At 39.4% G+C, this 21,931-nt stretch overlaps 1 protein-coding gene and 1 long non-coding RNA gene across 7 annotated transcripts in view; one reads left to right on the top strand and one right to left on the bottom strand.

Annotated features, from left to right (window-relative positions):
- LOC122560231 overlaps window positions 1-7,884 on the top strand; it is a 51,281-nt gene extending 43,397 nt beyond the window's left edge. Inside the window, exons 2-3 of the long non-coding RNA XR_006314704.1 lie at window positions 30-142; window positions 7,190-7,884. This is a non-coding gene — a long non-coding RNA (uncharacterized LOC122560231). The remainder of the gene's footprint in view (window positions 1-29; window positions 143-7,189) is intronic.
- apc (APC regulator of WNT signaling pathway) overlaps window positions 1-21,931 on the bottom strand; it is a 196,909-nt gene that overhangs the window by 16,192 nt on the left and 158,786 nt on the right. For 5 of the 6 annotated variants that reach the window (XM_043710626.1, XM_043710664.1, XM_043710636.1 and 2 more), the window contains 6 exons: window positions 20,214-20,321; window positions 13,554-13,676; window positions 5,557-5,935; window positions 2,800-2,895; window positions 1,480-1,619; window positions 21-98 (listed from right to left, as the gene is read on the bottom strand). In XM_043710626.1, coding sequence (XP_043566561.1) covers window positions 21-98; window positions 1,480-1,619; window positions 2,800-2,895; window positions 5,557-5,935; window positions 13,554-13,676; window positions 20,214-20,321 — 924 coding nt within the window. The remainder of the gene's footprint in view (window positions 1-20; window positions 99-1,479; window positions 1,620-2,799; window positions 2,896-5,556; window positions 5,936-13,553; window positions 13,677-20,213; window positions 20,322-21,931) is intronic. The other variant, XM_043710645.1, reaches the window with a different exon arrangement.

Here is a 21,931-nt window from a genome sequence, read left to right as displayed (position 1 = left end):
TTACAAATGAATACTTTTACCTGCTGTAGGTCTTCACTTTCTGACTTCAGTTGAGCTACCATTGCTCTCATACAGCCCTTCATAGAGCAGAGTGTGGCCTGTGAAGAGGAAACATCAGTGCGGAAGCAGCTCTTACACAAATGTAATTTGATTTTTTTATAATGGTAAGATTGCTGAAACATTTCAATCATGAGAAGTGGGAAACTTGAACAATAAATGCAAACTGCAACACCAACTGCAGTCTAGAGTGCCACCACGCCATGTACTTTCGGAAGCTCGAAGGCAGATGCTAGCCCTAAAAGTGAGGCACTGGAAGAGCATTATTCTCCACCTCTCACCCCATTACATCTTTGGCTCAAGACCTTCAATTAGTTTGATCAATTTTAATACAACTATTCACACAAATTAATGGAATCATTATACAACAATTTAATTTCAGGTTTTTTTGTAAACCTCAAAATTTTATAGATGCTAGAACTGTGAAACAAAGCAGAAAATACTGGAAACATAAGGTAAGAGAATAGATAAGTTCAATTTTTTTGAATGCATGATTCACAGAAGCTTAGTATTCAGGTACAGCAAGTTATGGAATGTGAGGTGCTGCAAGGAGTGACATCCTTTATTAAAGATGTAATGCTTCAATAATATAGGGCATTGGTTAGCAAGTTGAGAAGACTTGTAGCTCAGATTGAGGTTCTGGATGTTGGTTTGCTCGCTGAGCTGGAAGGTTCATTTTCAGACATTTTGTCACCATACTAGATAACATCTTCAGTGAGACTCCGGACAAAGCACTGCCGGCGTTTCCTGCTTTCTATTTATATGTTTGGTTTTCCTTGGGTTGGTGATGTCACAGGGCATTGATGGGCAATCTTGTTCTCCTTATTTAAGGAAGGAAATAAATACAGGTGGAGGATCAGAGGTGGTTTACTAGATTGAAAATGGGAATCAGCAGTTTGACTAATAATGAAAGACTGGACAAGCTTGGCTTCTCACTGGAGTTTGAATGGGGGGGGGGGGGGGGGAAGAGAGAGAGAGAGGGGGGGATGATTTAATTGAAATTCATAATATTCCGAGTGGTCATGATAGGTGGCTATGGAAAGGATGCTGTCTTGTGTGGGTTAGTCCAGAAGTAAGGAACAGCATTTTAAACTTGGGAATTGTCCTTTCAGGGCAGAGATGAGAGAAATGCTTTTCCCATCAGAGGACTGTGCGACTTTGGATCTCTCTGCCTTAAAAGGTAATGGAGCCAGGGTCATCGAATATTTTTAAAGTAGAGGTAGATGCTGTTCATTACGCAAGTTGTAAAAGGTTATGGGGTAGTTGGGAATGTAGAACTTAGATGATGAACAAATCAGTAATGATCTTATTGAATAGCTATGCAGGTTTCAGGGGCCAAATAGCCTACTGCTGCTTCTAATTCACGTATTGGTATGTTTAAGATACAAAATCTAAAACATCTGCCTACAATAAACTCCATACCTTATTTGCAACATCCCCAAAAGTTAAATTTGTAAGTGCCATCCCAGCATATCTTCGTAATGTGACACTGTAATGGTCATCGGTGAGTCCATACATTTCACAATCAACTTGCAACAATTCAGCTATTGCCTGCAAACCACCTGCGAATCAAAATAACATTAGTCAAAATTCAACTTCTTTACAAAAAACTATTTTTTTTAAGAAGCAAAAGAATCAAAAGCATCTTAAAAAGTTAAGCATGGCGAAAATAATTCCTAATTGCACACTGTGGAATTCAATGTGATAAGCTTTGGCTCACAAATGGATAAATAGGTTCACAAAAGGTCTACAAAATATTTCAATACTTGCATAGTGCTTTCCTGAAAAGCATGTCATTGTTCATTTCAGTGTTTATGAAATATTGTTGCACATATATTAGTTGCCTATAGTCTTTTCCTATTCTTACATATCCATATATTCCTGAATATTAAGAGCCCTGTCAAGATGTTGATGTTTCTGTGGAGGTACTGGTGTTGGACTGGGATGGATAAAGTTACTCTGACAACGACATTTCACTCTTGCCCCAAAATCTGGATCTTTAGATAGCAGAGTGCATAGTTTCACAATCTTCTGGAGGGTCTGCATTATAGAAATAGGCTAGGACATTTTTCACTGGAGGGCAGGAGGTTGAGGGGTGACCTTATGGAGGCTTATAAATTTGTATCAGGCATGATTTCCCTGAAGTGGGTGAGTTTACAGCTAGGGAGCATATTTTGAAGGTGAGAGGAAAAAGATTTAAAGAGGGCATGAGGGGCAACCTTTTCTTTTAAACAGAGTGATTCGTGTGTGGAATGAACTGCCAGAGGAAGTGATGGATGCGGGTACATTTACAACGCTTAAGAGACATTTGGATAAGTACATGAATAGATGGATATGGGTCAAATGCAGGCAGGTGGGATTCGTTTAGTTTGGGAACATGGTCGGAGTAGACTGGTTGGACTGAAGGGTCTGTTTCTGTGCTCTAAGACTCTATTTCTGTCATTTCCTCACATTAACTTAAAAGTGCTTTCTGGGAGGTACGATTACATTCTTACAGTTCCATTTTCTCTTTTTCTCCCCATCATTATTTTCCCCCATTCCTGCCCAGTCATTCTAAATTAATTTTACAGATCAAAAATATTGTGCTCTGATTTGGAGACCAACAAAAGGGATGACATTTCAGAGACACTGCAATTTGTTCTTGCCGAAGAGCTCTTAAGTGATTCATATCAATTAAATTTTGAATACATCAAGCTGTACAGAATAGCTTTCCAATCTAGACAACAAGACTGCATTGGTTACCTAGTTCATTCATTGCATGTCTGTGTTCCTCATCAAATGAAAGCTTCATAAGTACGCACACTGCAGGACAGATCTGGTGCTCCACCGGAGATGGCACTGTAGTAGCACAACAGATATACAAAGCTTAAAAAGACAATTCAAATTTACAAATGTTCTATTTTCACTACTTCAATATAATAAATCTTCCAAACAATAATTTTAGAATTCAAAGTTAATTAAAATCAATCTTAGCAAACAAGAGCTGATCTAATAGCCAGAGAAAAACTATTTGTTATTTAATAAGTTAATGTAGTTGAAACAAATCTTTGTTTGACATCTTACAGCAGTGCAGAGTTAAAGTCAAAATTTTGAAATTATACTGCATATTTGGTTGGTATTGTTCACACATGTTGACCCATCCACTCGCTTTAACTGGCTAGTGAGCATACAAATGTAACCAAGGCCAAAGCATCCAATTTTTGACCTTCTGTTTAAACAAAAACAGCCCTACTAGTATGCACACAGTTAAGAAAGCTGAACACTTGAATCAAATTAGTTGCTTATGAGGACGACACCCAATATGCCCCTGTGTTTTAACAGTTTATCATTCTAAGCCAAAATCACACCAACTAAATGAACATATATGGCAATGTTTAACTGAAGAGTTAACCATATAAGACAGAAAATAAATGACACTTTTATTGTAGAAATAGATAAAAACCTAAACATAGAAAATAGGAGTATGTCATTTAGTCAACTGAGTCTACTCTGCTATTCAACAAGATCACAGCCAATCCTCTACCTCTCACTCTTGCCATAGCAATTAAAACTGATAGCCCCCAAAAATCTAGCTATTTCTTAAATATATTCACTGACTTGGCCTCCACATCTTTCTGCCCTAGAGAGTTTCACAGTTCAACACCCTCTAAGTTAATACATTTCTCCTCAACATCATCTGAAATTGCCAACCCCATATCCTGAGTCTGTGACCCTTTGTTCTGTTTTTAAGTGCTCTGTTATCCCATTCTTTAGAACAGACCGTAGCATTTTCCTAACTACAGATGTCAGGCTAACTGGTCTGTAATTTCCTGACTCCTTGTAAGTATTGGGGTTTGCCACATTGCCATCCTCCAATCTGCCAGTACTGTTCCAGAATTTATAAAGTTTTGGACGATGACAACTAATACATTGATATTTTCAATGGCTACCTCCTTTAAGCCCAACTTTCAGTCCCAATAGTTTCTACAGAACTATTAAAGTAATACTAATCTCCTTCAATTCTGCCTTCCCAAAGACCCTTGCTTCCCTGACATTTCTGGGAAGTCATTGCTGTCTTCTTCTGAGATGACAGAACGGAAGTACAATGCAAATATCTTTTATCCACATGATCAAAAATAAATATTTCTATGATTCTAGGCTACGGTCAAGTGCCGTAAAATGGGATTAGAATAATTTGGTACATGTTTTTGACCAGAGCAGACTTGATGAGCTGAAGAGTCTACATCTGTGCTGTATGACCTAAAAATTGAAGGTCTTTTTGAAAGTGGACCCAAACAGATCTGTCGACATGTTGAATTCAGGCTCTTCAGGGAAAGAGAAGAACCTTTACTTGCCTGAATGGACTGAATTTCTTTCTCCCCCAGAACCCAAACTCAGCATGTCCAAAGCTCTATTTGGGTTCTCAGGGAAAAAAAAAAGCTTTGCTGTTAGGTCCATTTGGTCCAAACAACTTTTCTCCAACAACTCCCCACCCCCAACACACACACACACAAAAGAACCTAAACATATTCAAACCTATCCAAAAACCAAAAATGTCCTTTCCCAAAAAAAAAGCTGGTCCCAAGGTTTTGGGATAAATAGCTCTTGACCTATAATAGTTTAAATTGCTCTGCCATTTCCTGTTCTTCATTATTAATTTTCCTGTTTTAGCCTGTAAAAGGCTTACATTTATTTTCATTAATTTTAATCTTTGAGCTCCTATGGTTGCTTTTATGTGCCTTACAAATTTACTGTCATACTCTTATTTCCCTTGTTCATCCACCGCGGGGACCTTCTTTACTGAATTTTAAACTGGACCCAGGCCTGTTATATATTTGAGCAACTTTATAGAGTTCCTTTTAGGATTTAATATGAACAGGAACCAAACACGTCACAAAACACTAACTTATTGCTTATGACAGTATATTGACATAATACATTGCTAAGATGTAAATAGCCACCAGCAGTAGCCAAAGCTGGCTGCCAGGGATCATTTTAATGGCTGGTTTCACAACATTAAGGTGTAAAGGTTGTATTTGCTGACACTGCATTTAAAGGGGAATCATCTGTTTTGGTGCGGATGACATACTGAGCAACGCCAATAATATGCTTTCTTTAGAGAGTTTCACTTCCCCACTGAGAATACTTCTGTTTAAATCTGTCAAATACTAGAACAATATCTATAACTATATTGGAAAACAAACATGCTTTCTGTATAATGATTTCCCTTATGCCAACAGCTGTATCCCAAGCTGAACAGACTGAAAGGATGATTGATTATTTAAAAAACGGTGAAATTCTTCAGGCTGTGATACTGAGAAAACAATCTTAGACTGAATTATAAATTCAACTTAATAAACACTTAAAAGTAATTGCAATATATATTTATATACAAACTATGTTATAATCAAATAATTTAAAACCAGAACTTATCTACATTACTTTTCTTATTAAAAGCTACTTCTTTTAATAAAAAGATACACAAAAAAAACACATTACACTGTAAAGAAAATGTCATACTTGGATTTTTATCCTGATCCACGCCTCGCTCATGTGCTTCCTGCCATTCCCAGCACGTCTCACAGTAAGCACGGATTTGTTCTAGTAAATGAAGAACACGGGTCTCCCGTCTTCCTCTCTTGTCATCTGGCTGTGAATGGATGATATTGTGTAGTGCAGCACTAGCCCGCGCACGGGCCTCCTTACTGCCACGTGAATTGCCAAGCAGCACAGAGTCTTTATCATTGCCGTGCAAAAGCTGTATCAGCAGCGGAAGACACCCAGACTGACGCATAGCTATACAGCTGTCCTGAGAACTAGACATTGCTAGCAAAGTTCGAGACATATCATCCTTGTCGTGTGTACCAAGCATTGACAGCAGCGAATATACCATTTCCACCTATAGCCCAAGTGAATCAAAAAGGTTAAATTCTGTTTATATCATAGGATCAATAATTAATGACGTGAAGTCAAATTACAGAAAACTTGACAAAAATTATACTCTGTTTAAAGACCTTTATGACAGGAGCCATTTTTACCTTAGCAGATGTGGAATGAGAAAATTCTTACCAATTCAACGGTGTCTCGACAATAAATATATCCCATTATTTGCACTCCATTATTAGAAATGATGTCATAATTGGACAATATCAGAGGATCCAAATCCATTTCAAATAAAATTAACCAATGCCTTTTACTAAATACTTTAAGTAATTTATAATTAACCTATTCAGAGATGTTATCACACATCTCTGGAGCTGGCAAGACTTGAACTCAAGCCTCTTGACTTGGAGGTATGGACACTACCACTGCACCAGAAGAGCCCTGCACTCGATATTTTATACTAGATGTAATAAATATTGTATACTACAGATTTATCAATGTTCCAGCCTATAGCACATTGGATGGGCAAATTCACAATGCACAGAATGGGGACTTGGAGCTCTTATGGCGCAGTGACAGCATCCCTATTTTAGATTAGATTAGATTAGATAACTCCACACAGTCAGTCGCCTGAGTCGGGAATTGAACCCGGGTCTCTGGCGCTGCGAGGCAGCAGTGCTAACCACTGTGCTACCGTGTCGCCCACAGTAGACCCCAGTTGAAGTCTTACTGACTCCAGAGATGTGGAGTAACATGTCTGAGAACATTGATTACTCAGCATCTAGAAGATGGTCTTAGAATTCCTCTGGTGCATTTGTAGCATTCCTGTCTCTGAGCCAGGAGATCCAGGTTCAAATCCCATCTGCTCCAGAAGTACACAATACCATCTCTAAACAAGTTGATTTTAAAATTATTAATAAATAAGGATTTAAGGGCCCTTGTGGTACAGTGGTAGTATCCCTAACTGGTCCAGGAGGCCCGAGTTCAAGCCCCACCTGCTCCAGAGGTGTGATAATATCTGAACAGATTGATTAGAAAGCATCTAGAAGGGGGTTGTAGGACTCTTCTGGCATACTGGTAGTATCCCTACCTTTTGGCCACAAAGTCGGGGTTCAAGTCTCACCTCCCTTGGTGAGTCAGTGTGTCTGAACAGGTTGATTAAAAATATCTACTTCCATAGAAGTTTACTAGTTCACAAAACTTGGCTTAAATAATTATGTGATCCAATGGATAAGGTGTCTAACTTTGGTGTGTTTTGCGATGATTGTAGGTTTAACTCCCGGTGCCATCGCTTTAAGGACTCTTGTGGTGCAGGAGTAGCATCCCTAACTCTGGGCCAGGAGGTATGGGTTCAAGTCCCATCTGATCAAGAGGTGTGCCTGAACAAGCTGACTGAAAATATCTACACAGCATAGAGGAAGGCTCTTATGGTGCCGTGGTTGTGTCCCTACGTCTGGGCCAGAAAGTCTACTTCAGAGGGAGATATGAACACACTTGAACATGTGGATTAAAACTACACAGTATAGAAATGATTAAATTGGTTCCTTCTGGCATTTAAGCTCTATTGGTAATTTTCCACCTTCATTAAATTAAACCCATCATCATGTCCACCTTCTTTAAACTAAACCTATCAGCATGTCCTTCTATCAGTTTCTCATTTCGTAGTTTCTTCTTGAATAAATCTTTGCTACTTGCCTTAATCATATCGCAATGTATTCCACATTCTTTGGACAGAGGTTCCTCCTGAATCCCTACTAGACATTTTACTTACCATGTTAGACATTATGGTCTCTACTTTGGACTCCCCACAAGTGCAAATATCTTTGCTGCATTTATACTTCATTTTCAATTACATCAACCCTTTCATTATCTTAGAGCCATCCCCAGCAGCTGTCTCTTTTATATGCAGAAGACCCGCACCCTACACAATTCTACCAGGAATGTCATTCTTTTATTTCTTCTAGCATTTTGATAATTCTTTGGTTCTTCAATGCTTCTAAATGAAAAACTGAACCATGTAAAGCATTCCAAATATAGATGAACTAAATTTAATGTGCCTTCTCTTTAAGTCTAATTATTTTTAAATCATCCTGTTTAGATGTGTTAAGATCTCTCTCAGAGCAGGTGGCATTTAAACCTTCTAATCTAGGAGGTAGAGACACTACCACAGGAGCTTTACACATCTAGTCTATCCTTTCAGAAATTAACCCCATGATTTTGATTTTTAAATTGACTCATTATCTTTTTGGGCCAGAGGGAAAAAGGATTGGCTCCCTACTGTGCCAGATTTATTCTATGATTATGTACAACTAATTTGAACAATGTGGATCTCTATAATATTTTTGCTCCTATATAAATTCAGATTATTATCCATGCACTCTGAAGCTTCCTAATTCTTTACACTGATCATGTTTATCTATTTTGAAACTCATTTGTTAATTACTATAAGTTTGTATTTTGTTGGATTCTTCCTCAGTATTTATTATACTCAGCAATTTGATATCATCTACAAAGTCTAAAATTGTATTTCTGATTCCCAAAACAAACTAGGAATATATAATCAACAGTTGTCTCAGTACAGATCCCTGTGGAACATGACTCGGCAGTCTGGATAGCGACCCTTAACATCTTTACAACCAGTTTGTTATCGATATAATGTGCTAATGTGATATGCTCTGAATCTACGCATTCTGAAATTAGTGATATCTCTACCACGTAGCACCGTTTTGAAGACCTTTTGAAAGTCCAAACATGTTAAAGCACTCTTGTCCATACTTTTTGCCATTTCTTCAGAAGTGTGGTAAGTTTGATCAAATATGGCGCCCCCTTCTGAAATTCTAAACGAGAATTCTATTTTTGGGTGCGAGTTGCTTTTCCATTAGGACTTAATGGCAAGATTCCACTATCTTTCCTTTACTATCTTTCTGAAAAGTCAAATATTTATAGGTTTTGAACATGTTCTTTCTTGATTTAAAAATAATATAGGAACAATGTTAGCTGTTGCCAGACCATTAGTACTATTACATTTTCGAATAAATTGTTACATATGTATAAAAATGGTGCTTCTATTATTCTTTTTCCTAGCTTCTTCTAACGTGAAGGGATACAATCAAACCAGACCTCAAAAGACAATACCTTTACCCTGGAAATCACCTTAGTGAACTTATGAACTACATCCAATGCAAGAATATCCTTCCTAAAGTCTAAAACTGTAGTCTAGGTCTGGCCCCACCAATGCCCTGCGCAGCATTTGCAAGACTTTGCTATTTTTACACTCCATTCCCTGTTGCCTTCCTAATTACTTACTACATCCTGACCTTTTGTGATTCACGTACATCCAGATCTCTTTACTGCAGCATTCCACAGTCCATTTCAGTAATATTCTGCTTTTCTATTCGTCCTGGAAAAGTGTAAAACCTAATTTTCCCACATATTACAAATTTTGCCCACAAATTCTCTCTTTTGTATTGTGGTTCTGTTCGCCGAGCTGGAAGTTTTTGTTGCAAACGTTTCGTCCCCTGGCTAGGCGAGATCATCAGTGCTTGGGAGCCTCCTGCGAAGCGGCAGGGACAGACCACTATAAACACCGGAGGAAACATCAAAGAAGCGCTTCGCAGGAGGCTCCCAAGCACTGATGATGTCGCCTAGCCAGGGGATGAAACGTTTGCAACAAAAACTTCCAGCTCGGCGAACAGAACCACAACAACGAGCACCCGAGCTACAAATCTTCGCACAAACTTTGATCTCTTTTGTATCTTGCTCAAAATTTGCTTTCCTGCCTATCTTTGAGTTGCCTGGAAATTTTGCTCCAATACAGTTTGACATCTCAAAAATACTCCATTTATCTCGACTGTTTCTTATAGTTACCAATCCTCTATCCTCATTACCATATTACCTATGCATCTTGGTAACCTTTTATGAGGCACCGTATTAAGCGCATTTTGAAAATCCAAATACATCACACCCTGACTGGTCTTTATTCACCTAGCTGTTACATCCTTGAAGAACTCAGATAGTAAAACACTACCTTCACTTCACTAAACCATGCAAATCTGCATAATTGAAATAAAATTTTACAAATATCCACTGAATTCTTAATGATGAATTCTAGCATTTTCCAATGACAGGTGTTAATATACCTAGAGTTCTCCACTTTTTGTCTCACCCATTTTTGAATGGATTTGGTACATTTGTGGTTTTCCAGCCCACTGAGACCTTTCCAGAATTTATTGCAGTTTGGAAGATTAAAGTCAATGCATCCACTGTCTTTGCAGATACTTCCTTCAACATCATGGGATTGAGACTAGCAGATCCAAATGACTCAACAGCCTTTAGAGCTATTAGTATCCCAAACACTGTTCTCCAGCTCATTATTTGAAGTACCTCTTTTTTGCCCCTTGTTCCTGGTGTGCTTTTTGTATCTTCTACTGGGAGGTCAGGTATAAAATGCTTGTCAAAGCTGCTGCCATCTCAATGCTTCCCATTATTGATCTTCCAGTCTTAGCTTCTAAGGGACCAACAGTTACTCATTTCCTTTTTATATACTCAGAGCTTTTTGCTGTGGAGTAGGTTTTACTCATGTTGCAATTTCTCCCTTTTTTTTGAAAAGAAAAGCCATCCTTAAACTTGTTTGTGGCAGTTTCCCAATGTTTTGGCCTCATGCTAATCTTTACTGCAATGCATGCATTTTCTTTCAATTTACATGGTCTCAAACAGCACAGTGGCTAGCACTGATGCCTCACAGCACTAGGGGTCCAGGTTCAATTCCAGCCTCCGGCAACTGTCTGTGCGGAGTTTGCACATTCTCCCAGTGTCTGCTCCGGTTTCCTCCCACAGGCCAAAGATGTGCAGGTCAGGTGGACTGGGAATGCTAAATTGCCCATGTTAGGAGCATTAGTCAGAGGGAAATAGGTCTGGGTGGGTTACTCTTCGGAGGGTCGGTGTGGACTTGTTGGGCTGAAGGGCCTATTTCCACACTGTAGGGAACCTAATTTAATCTAATCATAGAAAATAGGAGCAGGATTAGACCATTCATCCTTTTAACTGGGTCTGCCATTCAATATTGATTATTTACCTTACTATTATGTTCCTGTTTTCTCCTCCATACTCTTTGATCCTTTTAGTCCTAAGATATCTATCATCTTTGTGAGAAACAAAAGCTCACTCACTTTAATAATTTCAGTCCGAGACCAAAAATCTGAAAGTGTGTCGTTTATTTGTACACTTGCAAGTGGGTGCCATGTCTAATGCCAGGTAAGGCAATGACAAATGCACACCAAATCCAACAAACTCTCGAAATTTATACAGTTTGAATCCCCATATTTTTTCCTTATTCCATTGTTTGCCCCCATCCTTCGCTTACGTCATTCATTTCCTTAAGACTGATCCCACAACTTCTGTTTATCCGGCCTTGTCCGTGACAAATGCCTTTCTCTGGCCCCCCCCATAAGGTTGTTTGACGTCATCCCATCCTTTGCTTACCATTATCTACTCCCTCCATCTGCGCTGCCCCTCACAGCATCTTATCACCAAGCCCTTTTAATTGGGGTTTGTTCCTGTGTCTCTGTACAAGTGGGAAACAGATGTTTATAAAGGCCTCTTTTCACAGCATTTTATCTAGTGCCTGTATTTCTACCATTGTTATGTAATCACGTCTCATGCTAAGACCTTCCTCTATGTAGTTCCCATTTTGCTAACTCAGCTCCTAGCTAAGAAAACAATCACAGACTAATGTGAATTCATTTACTCTGTATCAGAACTTATAATTTGCAGAAATAACATTAATTCACCTATATCCCACATCTTGAAACTTTCAAATGTTTTGGCCTCATCCCTGTGGCAGAAAATTCACAGGCTTCACCATCTGTGTGAAGAAATTTCTCCTCATCACAGTCCTAAATGGCATACTCTGTATTTTTAAACAGTGGCCCCGGTCTGGACTCCCTGGTCATTGGGAACAAACTGCCTGTGTTTACCCTGTCTAGTCCTGCTATTAATTACCATGAAATTCCTTAATGAGTCACAAATGGTACAACCTTCATATAGTCTCTCGCATTAGAATAAAATGCTTCTGCTGCAAACTCTATTCCTCATTTAGTGATTAGCTGCAACTTTAACATTATTAGAATTATGAGGAATAGTATCTCCTTCCTGCAGCCCCCCCTAGAGGGGAAAGATATAAAAGAGACCTAAGGGGCAACTTTTTCACGCAGAGGGTGGAATGAGCTGCCAGAGGTGGTAGTGGAGGCTGGTACAATTGCAACATTTAAAAGGCATTTGGATGGGTATATGAATAGGAAGGGTTTGGAGGGATATGAGCCGGGTGCTGGCAGGTGGAACCAGATTGGGTTGGGATATCTGGTGGGCATGGTTGGGTTGGACTGAAGGGTCTGTTTTCATGCTGTACATCTCTATGACTATGACTCTATTTGAGAATTTGAGTCAAAGCATCAAAATGTCCCATTTAGACAGTGAGTTAAAAAAGGTTGAGTTCAAAAGTTTCACTTCTATTTGAAACAATGAAATGTAGTATTCTAATCTATGCTTTTACTGATTGAGAAGGAAAGTCTCAAATGATACCGGGAGTTTTTATTCACTTATGTAGTAACTTTAAAAAAATATATATTAATGGAAACTGGCCACTGCTAATGAGACCAGCATTTATTGCCCGTCCCTAATTGCTCAGAGTCTGAAGTCAGGCTAGGTTAAGTGCAGCAGATTTCATTCCTTTAAAATCATTAGTGAACAAGACAGGTTTTTACAACAACTGACAATGGTTACATGTCCGCTAATCAGCTAGCTTCTAGATCCAGACATTTTAAATTAAATTCAAATTGCACCACCTGCAATGTCGCATTTCTCCAGAGCATTAAACTGGTTTTCTGGATTACTCGTCTGGTGACATTTTCACTATGCCACTGCCTTCCCAAATTCCAAATATTTGAAAAGTAATATGTAAAGATAAGCATTATCTGCACAATATTATTACTCCAAATAATTTTTAATACTTAACCATATATATCTAAATGTTTGCAGTTCAGTTCTTTAGTCCTATTGACTGGTACTATACTGACTTCTTGATTAAATTTACAATTACACCATATACAACATTTAAAGAAACAAATTCAAGCATTTAAAGCCAGCAAGCCCATTATAAAAAAGCAAGCTTTGCTACTTCTGCAGCTGGAATTAGAAGCAAAATGACAAAATATTGCCGAATGAATAACATTCAGACAAATACCCAAATTTCAGTTTGAGATTTCAGGTCATTTTTAACTTTTTGTGCAGAACACTGTCGTTTTGATTTTCTGGTTACAATATAGAAGTTATTTGAATATATTCAACAAGTGATTTAATTACTTAATTTTAGTTCTGTTGATTTCTGCTAGAATTCTGTTAGAACACTAAGTTCAATCAAATATAATCCTAATTATGAATCTTTCAGTTCTTCCTTTCCAATGTAGAGTACAGCTGTAATGATTGCCAATTAACATTACAAAGTATCATTTGGTAAATGTTGTCAAAGAACACAGTAAAGAATACAACATGCATGTGTTAATGGAAGAAAAGCGAGACTGCTAAAACAGCCAGAGCATTGTTAAAATGGATATATTAGAAAAATGCAATGTAGCGACCTGTAGTCTGGAATCTTCGGTTACCTTGGTACCCAGGTGGCTTGTCAATCTTCTGGGAACTGAGTAGGGATTACTACAGCTCATCACATTAGCAGCATCTTGTTCAACCTTTGATCCTGAATCCTAAAACACAGACAGAATTTGAAGCATTAAGTATTGTTTCTAAAATGTTTTGAAATAAATAGAATAGCAATTTATTGTCACTTGTATTTATGAAAATGCAGAGAGATGTGTATTGTATAAGTCACCACAATTTGGCACTATTTTAATTACTGAAATTATAAAAATAAATAATTGAGACAAATATTCTAATTATATATAATTTCTTCCTTTGTAGTAATATTAGTGTCATTTTTTGAAAGTGACAAATTGGGATTAATTTTCACTACGCAATGGGACTTGGTGTAGGAGTGAGCACCAAGGAAGATAGCTGTGGTTGCCGAAGGTCAGTCATCACAGCAAGAGTTATTCAGGACAGTATCCTAGGTCAAATCAGCTTCAGCTGTTTCATCAATGACATCTCCTCCATAATAATCTTAGAAGCAGAGATGATGGCAAATCACTGCACAATGTTGAGCACCATTTACAACATCTCAGACACTGAGCTGTTTTGTAACAGCTTTAGGACCCTAAAACAACCTTGCTATGGTGTCATGGAGCTGTTCGATGCTAGGTAGAAATAGCATAATGTGGTCAGAATTGAGATGAGATAATACAGAGAAGTATATGGAGAGAACAATGTTTCAATAATGTAAAAGTAAAATTAAGAGTTTGATATATCTCTGATCGTGTATTGCAGTATTAGGGCTTAACAGGCAATTACAAATGCTGTAAAGAAGCCCAAGTTGCAAGACAGCTCTTGACCTTGCCTTTTCCTTGGCCATTGTATTTGACTACTACTCTTGGATACAAGTGCAAAACCACACAATAAACAAAAGTGGCAGAGGGGGATAGAGTCATAGAGATGTACAGCATGGAATCAGACCCGCCGGTCCAACTCATCCATGTCGACCAGATATCCCAACCCAATCTAGACCCACCTGCCAGCACCCACGCCATATCCTTCCAAACCCTTCCTATTCATATACCCATCCAAATGCCTTTTAAATGTTGCAATTGTACTAGCCTCCACCACTTCCTCTGGCAGCTGATGCCATACACGTACCACCCTCTGCGTGAAAAGGTTGCTCCTTAGGTCTCTTTTATATCTTTCCCCTCTCACCCTAAACCTATGCCCTCTAGTTCTGGACTCCCCCAACCCAGGGAAAAGACTTTGTCTATTTATCCTATATCCATGCCCCTCATGATTTTATAAACTTCTATAAGGTCATCAGTCAGCCCCCGACGCTCCAGAGAAGACAGCCCTAGCCTATTCAGCCTCTCCCTATAGCTCAAATCTTCCAAGCTTGGCAACATCCTTGAAAGGGTTCAGAAAAGATTCACAAGTTTCACAACATCTTTGCAATAGGAAGGAGACCAGAATGCACGCTATATTCCAACAGTGACCAAACCAATGTCCTGCACAGCCGCAACGTGACCTCCCAACTCCTGTACTCAATAATCTGACCAATAAAGGAAAGCATACCAAACACCTTCATTATCCTGCCTACCATGACTCCATTTTCGAGCTATGAACCTGCACTCTTCGTTCAGCAACACTCCTGAGGATCTTAAGTGTACAAGTCCTGCTAAGATTTGCTTTCCCAAAATGCAGCACCTCACATTTATCTAAATTAAGCTCCATCTGGCACTTCTCAATCCATTGGCCCATCTGATCAAAATCCCGTTGTAATCTGAGATAACATTCTTAGCTGTCCACCACACCTCCAATTCTGGTGTCATCTGCAAACTTACTAACTATATCTCTTACGCTTACACCCAAATCATTTGCATAAATGACGAAAAGTAGTGCACCCAGCACTGATCCTTGTGGCACTCCACTGGTCACAGGCCTCCAGTCTGAAAAACAACCCTCCACCACTACCCTCGGTCTTCTATCTTTGAGCCAGTTCTGTATCCAAATGGCTAGTTCTCCCTGTATTCCATGAGATCCAACCTTGCTAATCAGTCTCCCATGGGGAACCTTGTTGAATGTCTTACTGAAGTCCACATAGATCACACCTACCACTCTGCCCTCATCAATATTCTTCATAACTGCTTCAAAAAAACTGAATCAAATTTGAGACATGATTTCCCATGCATAAAGCCATGTTGACTATCCCTAATCAGTCCTTGCCTTTCCAAATAAATGTACATCCTGTCCCTCAGGATTCCATCCAACAATTTGCCCCCCACCGACGTCAGGCTCACTGGTATGTAGTTCCCTGGCTTGTCCTTACCACCCTTCTTAAACAGTAGCACCACACTAGCCAACCTCCAATCTTCCGGCACCTCATCTGTGACTATCTACAATATAAATATCTCAGTAAGAGGCCCAGCAAACACTTCCCTCGCTTCCCACAGAGTTCTAGGGTACACCTGATCAGGTCCTGGAGGATTTATCCACCTTTAACCGTTTAAAGACATCCAGCACTTCCTCTTCTGTATTTTGGACATTTTTCAAGATGTTACCATCTATTTCCCTACATTCTATATCTTCCATGTCCTTTTCTACAGTAAATACTGATGTAAAATACCCGTTTAGTATCTCCCCCATCTCCTGTGGCTCCACACAAAGGCCACCTTGCTGAACTTTGAGCGGTTGAAACTTTATTGCTGGAACAGCACAGCAGGTCAGGCAGCATCCAGGGAACAGGAGATTCGACATTTCGGGCACAGGCCCTTCTTCATGAACTTTGAGGGGCCCTATTCTCTCCCTAGTTAACCTTTGTCCTTAATATATTTGTAAAAACCCTTTGGATTATCTTTAACCCTATTTGCCAAAGCATTCTCATGTCCCCTTTTTGTCCCCCTGATTTCCCTCTTAAGTATACTCCTACTTCATACTCTTCTAAGGATTCACTCTATCTATCCTGCCTATACCTGACACATGCTTCCTTCTTTTTCTTAACCAAACCCTCAATTTCTCTCGTCATCCAGCACTCCCTATACCTACCAGCCTTTCCTTTTACCCTACCAGGAATATACTGTCTCTGGACTCTTGTTATCTCATTTCTGCAGGGTTCTCATTTTCCAGCTGGCCCATTACCTGTGAACACCTGCCCCCCCAGCCTGAAAGTCCTTGCCTAATACTGTTAAAATTGGCCTTTCTCCAATTTAGAACTTCAACTTTTAGATCTGGTCTATCATTTCCCATCACTATTTTAAAACTAATAGAATTTGGGTCGCTGGCCCCAAAGTGCTCCCCCACTAACACCTCAGTCACCTGCCCTGCCTTATTTCCCATGAGTAGGTCAAGTTTTGCACCTTCTCTAGTAGGTACATCCACATACTGAATAAGAAAATTTTCTTGTACACTTAACAAATTCCTCTCCATCTAAACCCTTAATAGTATGGCAGTCCCAGTCCATGTTCGGAAAGTTAGAATCCCCTACCAGAACCACCCTATTATTCTTTCAGATAACGGAGATCTCCTTACAAATTTGTTTCTCAATTTCCCTCTGACTATTAGGGGGTCTATAATACAAACCTAATAAGGTGACCATCCTTTTCTTATTTGTCAGTGCCACCCAAATAACTTCCCTGGATGTATTTCTGGGAATATCTTCCCTCGGTACAGCTGTAATGCCAACCCATATCAAAACACCACTCTCCCTCCTCTCTCGCCTCCCTTTCTATCCTTCCTGTAGCATTTGTATCTTGGAACATTAAGCTGTCAATCCTGTCCATCCCTGAGCCATGTTTCTGTAATTGCTATGATATTCCAGTCCCATGTTCCTAAACATGTCCTGAGTTCATCTGCCTTCTGTGTTAGGCCTCTTGCATTGAAATGAATGCAGTTTAATTGACCAGTCCTATCTTGTTCTCTGCTTTGTCCCTACCTGCCCTGTTTGTCTTGCCTTTGTTCTCAACTCTACTAGTTTCAGATTGATCTCTTTCTTCACTCTCCCCCCGCCCTCCCAATTAGTTTAAGTCCTCCTGAGCTGCTCTAGCAAATCTCCCTACAAGTATATTAGCCCCCTTCCAATTTAGATGCAAACCAGCCTTCTTGTACTGGTCACTTCTACCCCAAAAAGAGCTTCCAAAAATATGAATCCTTCTCCCATACGTTCTCAGCCATGCGTTCATCTGCTCTATCCTCGTGTCCTGCCCTCACTAGCTCGTAGCACTGGGAGCAATTCACATATTACTAGTCTCGAGGAACTCCTTTTTAAATTCCTGCCTAACTCTGTAATCTCCCTTCTGAATCTCAACCTTTTCCCTTCCTGTGTTCCAATGTGTACAATGACCTCCATCTGGCCCCTCTCCCTCTTGGGGAATAAAATGCTCATATTCTAGCAGACTCGCCTCTTGGTCGTTTGTTCTGTGTCAGACTACTCTCCTACGAACCTGACCTTGAGAATTTTTTAAAACATCCTGTCACCAGAGAAGCAACACCATTCTGTTGGCCACAGAAACATCTGTCTGTACCTCGGACTAGAGAGTCCCCTAACACAATCGATCTCTCGGAACTTGACGTACCCCTCATTGCATTTGCGCCAGTCTCAAAACCTGAAATTTGGCTGTTCATGCTACGTCCCCCTGAGAATCCATTACCCCCTACGTTTTCCAAAACAGGATACCTGTTTGAAATGGGGATAGCCACACTAGACCCCTGCACTAACTGCCTACCTCTCTTACCTTTCCTGGAGTTAACCCATCTATGCAACTGTATCCGAGACTTTTCCCCTTTCCTATAACTGCCACCCATCACATCCCCTTAATCTTGTAAATTCCTCATTGCCTTTAACTGTCTCTCCAACTGATCCATTCGATTTAATAGGATTCACAAGGCATTTATTGCAATTATAATCCTCAGTAACCCGTAAACTCTCCCTAAGCTACCATATCTGACATGAGCATGTCACTCTACTAATGGCCATTTTTGCTTCTTTCAATCTACAGACCCAGAAAATAGCACTGCCTTATTCCTCGACAAAATATTGCTCCAGGTTAAATTAATATTTATGGCTTATATTTTAAATTTAATCAAGAGACATATCTCAATAAAACATATAATCAAGAAAGAATGCACTCTACTCACTACTGCAGATTTACTGTAAAGGCCACACTTAAAATATCCGCTTATCTCTTTCTGTACTGTGACCTCTCCAAACAGGTTCCTCCAAGATCAGTTGTGAATTTTAATGTTTGTTAATTTTCCCAGATGCACTCCGATGTCTAGCGATACATGAATTCAAACAGCAAAGGCAGTAACAGTGCAGATTCACAGCTCTGTCAATTAGCAACTTGGGTTTCTTTTTCTCTCTCTCCCCCCGCACTGACCTCACCGTGTGCTTCCTTTGTCTGTTCCTCTCCCATTTAAAAGTGCTATTGTTTTGACTTTTTTTTTCTCCAAGGTTCCAAAACAACACAACAGCATATAAAACATTAAATGCTGCTCCTGGAATTCGAGGAAATCACCTCCAACACCTAAAATACCTCAAAAAAGGAGTTGTTACAGCCAGATATTTTTCCTGTCCTCCATCTTGGACCACCCAGAATCCTTTTTTTGTCAGGACCTAAGGATAAAGGTGGATGTCAAATCTGGTGACAGGGAGATGCCCCCAGATCTTGGGGCTGGTCATTGGATCCAGTGTCAGAGAGAACGGGACATATCAGGTTCTGGTGGTTACAGGGAGGTTGCAGTTCTCAGGTCATGAAGATCAAGAGTGGGGGTGCCGAGTGGATTGGGGTAGGGTATCAGGTCCTCGGATAGAGGGGCAATGTCAACTGAAGGTTTGTAAGGAACCTGGGGAAGGTGTAATTGTGAGGTTTTATGATAAATTGAGGTGAGGTCAGTTGAATAGTGACCCATGAATTAGATTAGATTTGTAATCATCTAACTTCCAAGTATTAGTTTACATCCTCCAAATTCTCTCATTTAAATTGATATTTTTAAGAGGGATCCAGACATAAGCATATTGCCCAGCAAAATTTTCAATTTTCCAGACAATCCTCTCAGTGTCTGCAACATGGGGATTCCATAGGTTCTCCCTTTGTAACTCCTATCTATGCTGCAGAAACAATTATCAGGCCAACAGAAAATCCAGGCCATAATATTTCAGTTGTAATATAAAGCACATTCAACATGATACAAGGGTCTTCATTCACATTTCTATAGGATTTCACATTTTCTAATGCAAATGAATTTTTCTTTGCCAATCCTACATAGTTCTTTGACAGGAATATTTCAGCTGACCATATAAAGTGATTAAGATTGACAGCAATTAAGGATTAACATTAAATATTAGACACAAGCATGACTGTACTTCACTATAAATGTTCATCAAGCCATCACTCTTCTGTCTGAGCAATATTTGTTCATTACATCTAAATATATGGAATTAGGTCTATTTAGACAATATTGTTATTTTCATGGTGAATGCTCTGAAATATAAATAAATAATGTAGATTTCAGAGAAAATTTACTTTAGGGGGTTGGTTTAGAGAAGAAAAAGGTGAGGAAAGAGACACAGAAGATACGTAAAAATCCTGTTACCAAATTATGTCCATCTAACTGACAATCCTCGTAATTGGTGCAAAATTGAATCTCCTTACCTGCCCACTCCCTGTAGTACCCAAACTGGCTTCTGTTGTTTCCTGACAATCACTCTGTCGTTCTGCATCATGTGACACTGTTTGTTCATGTTTACTTTGTGATGATTTCTGTTTAAAGAATAGCCATGGCATTAAATTCAAAATACTGAAGTCTGGGGAATGTTTAAACCTTCCCTGTTGCAGTTCTACAATGGAACTGCTCTTGCATTTTAACTTATCCTTGTAAGTCAGCAGCAAGCACCACCCCAATCAGTGACATGACTTGATGAGAACACTGCACGTCCACAGAGAGCTCATGATGTATCACAAAAGCTACAGAGCTGACTGGCTGTGCTGTTAAAATGACAGGATGTGAGAAAATCCTCTGGGAGTGGATGAGAATATACAAAGCTGTTCTGAGAGCATTTGATCACATGACAAACATCCTGAAAACCTATGGCCAATAAGCTCCTTCTCTTTGAATTGCTTACATAATAGAATAGATTAATAAAATAGCTTCAGGGTGGACAGAAACTCTCCTTCTATTTAGGGCACCCAGTTTAGATAGCTGACCATGAAAAGGTATGTTCTTAAAAGTCTATTTTGAGAACAGTTGTCTATTAGGAGCACAAGTTATGACTAAAATTTCAAATGCTACAAATTCAAGTGTAAAACATTTAATGTCATAATTAAAGGCATTCACTATTTAGTACAACAGCCATGATTGACTCAGTGGTAATGTTCTCACCTTATTAATTAGCCCCACTTCAAAGGTCTGAGTACAGCATCTAGCTCACACTTCAGTGAAGTGTTCAATGTGTTCCAGGGTCGAAGGTGCCATTTATTGAATATGGCACTAAACTGAGCCCTCTCAGACACATGTCAAAAATGACAACAGTGACTCCATCTCAAAATATGCTTTGTTGTTTCTTTGGGACTTTGGGACAACCTGAAGTTCTGGAAGATATGACGTAAGTGCAACTTTTTTTTTTAAACAAAGCTGGAGCCAAAATGAATTGAATATTTAACAGGTGGATCACCAAGACTATAAACCTATTCAGGTATGTGATGTCAGTCAGCAATGAAACTCCAAGAGTTTCTTGTGATTTTACAGCTGGATCATTCATTAACTGCAAACCTGTGGAAAACATGAGAAAGGCTATATTTCTGTAAATAGGAAATGCTTAAGATAAATGAAAACAGTTGTACATATTGGTTGAAAATAATTATCAAATAATTTTAAAACTGTGCTATTCAAAGAGGAGATTGCATTATTTGAATCCCTTCAGTTTTTAAATGCTGTTTCAGTGTTCACTGAAAAAGAATACAGTATTTTCCTTAGTTACCATGTTTTAATATATCAAATAGGCTCACGTGATTGGACTTAAGACCTGACCATATCAATTAGAAAAAAAAAGTCAAAAAATTATTTTCATTCCCTGCTGCAGCTAAAATATGATATGACCGACTCCCACAGCTACCTAGATTACACCTCCTCCCACCCTGCCCCCCCGTAAAAACGCCATCCCATATTCCCAATTACTTTGCCTCTGCTGCATCTGCTCCCAGGAGGACCAATTCCAATACCGAACAACCCAGATGGCCTCCTTCTTCAAAGACCGCAATTTCCCCTCAGATGTGGTTGACGATGCTCTCCACTGCTTCTCCTCCACTTCCCGCTCCTCCGCCCTTGAACTGCGCCCCTCCAATCGCCACCAGGACAGAACCCCACTGGTCCT

Source organism: Chiloscyllium plagiosum, chromosome 2, assembly GCF_004010195.1.
Source record: "Chiloscyllium plagiosum isolate BGI_BamShark_2017 chromosome 2, ASM401019v2, whole genome shotgun sequence".
Lineage (NCBI taxonomy): Eukaryota > Metazoa > Chordata > Chondrichthyes > Orectolobiformes > Hemiscylliidae > Chiloscyllium > Chiloscyllium plagiosum.
The sequence above is the reverse complement of the archived record's forward strand: the minus strand, read 5'-3'. Positions and strand labels throughout refer to the sequence as shown.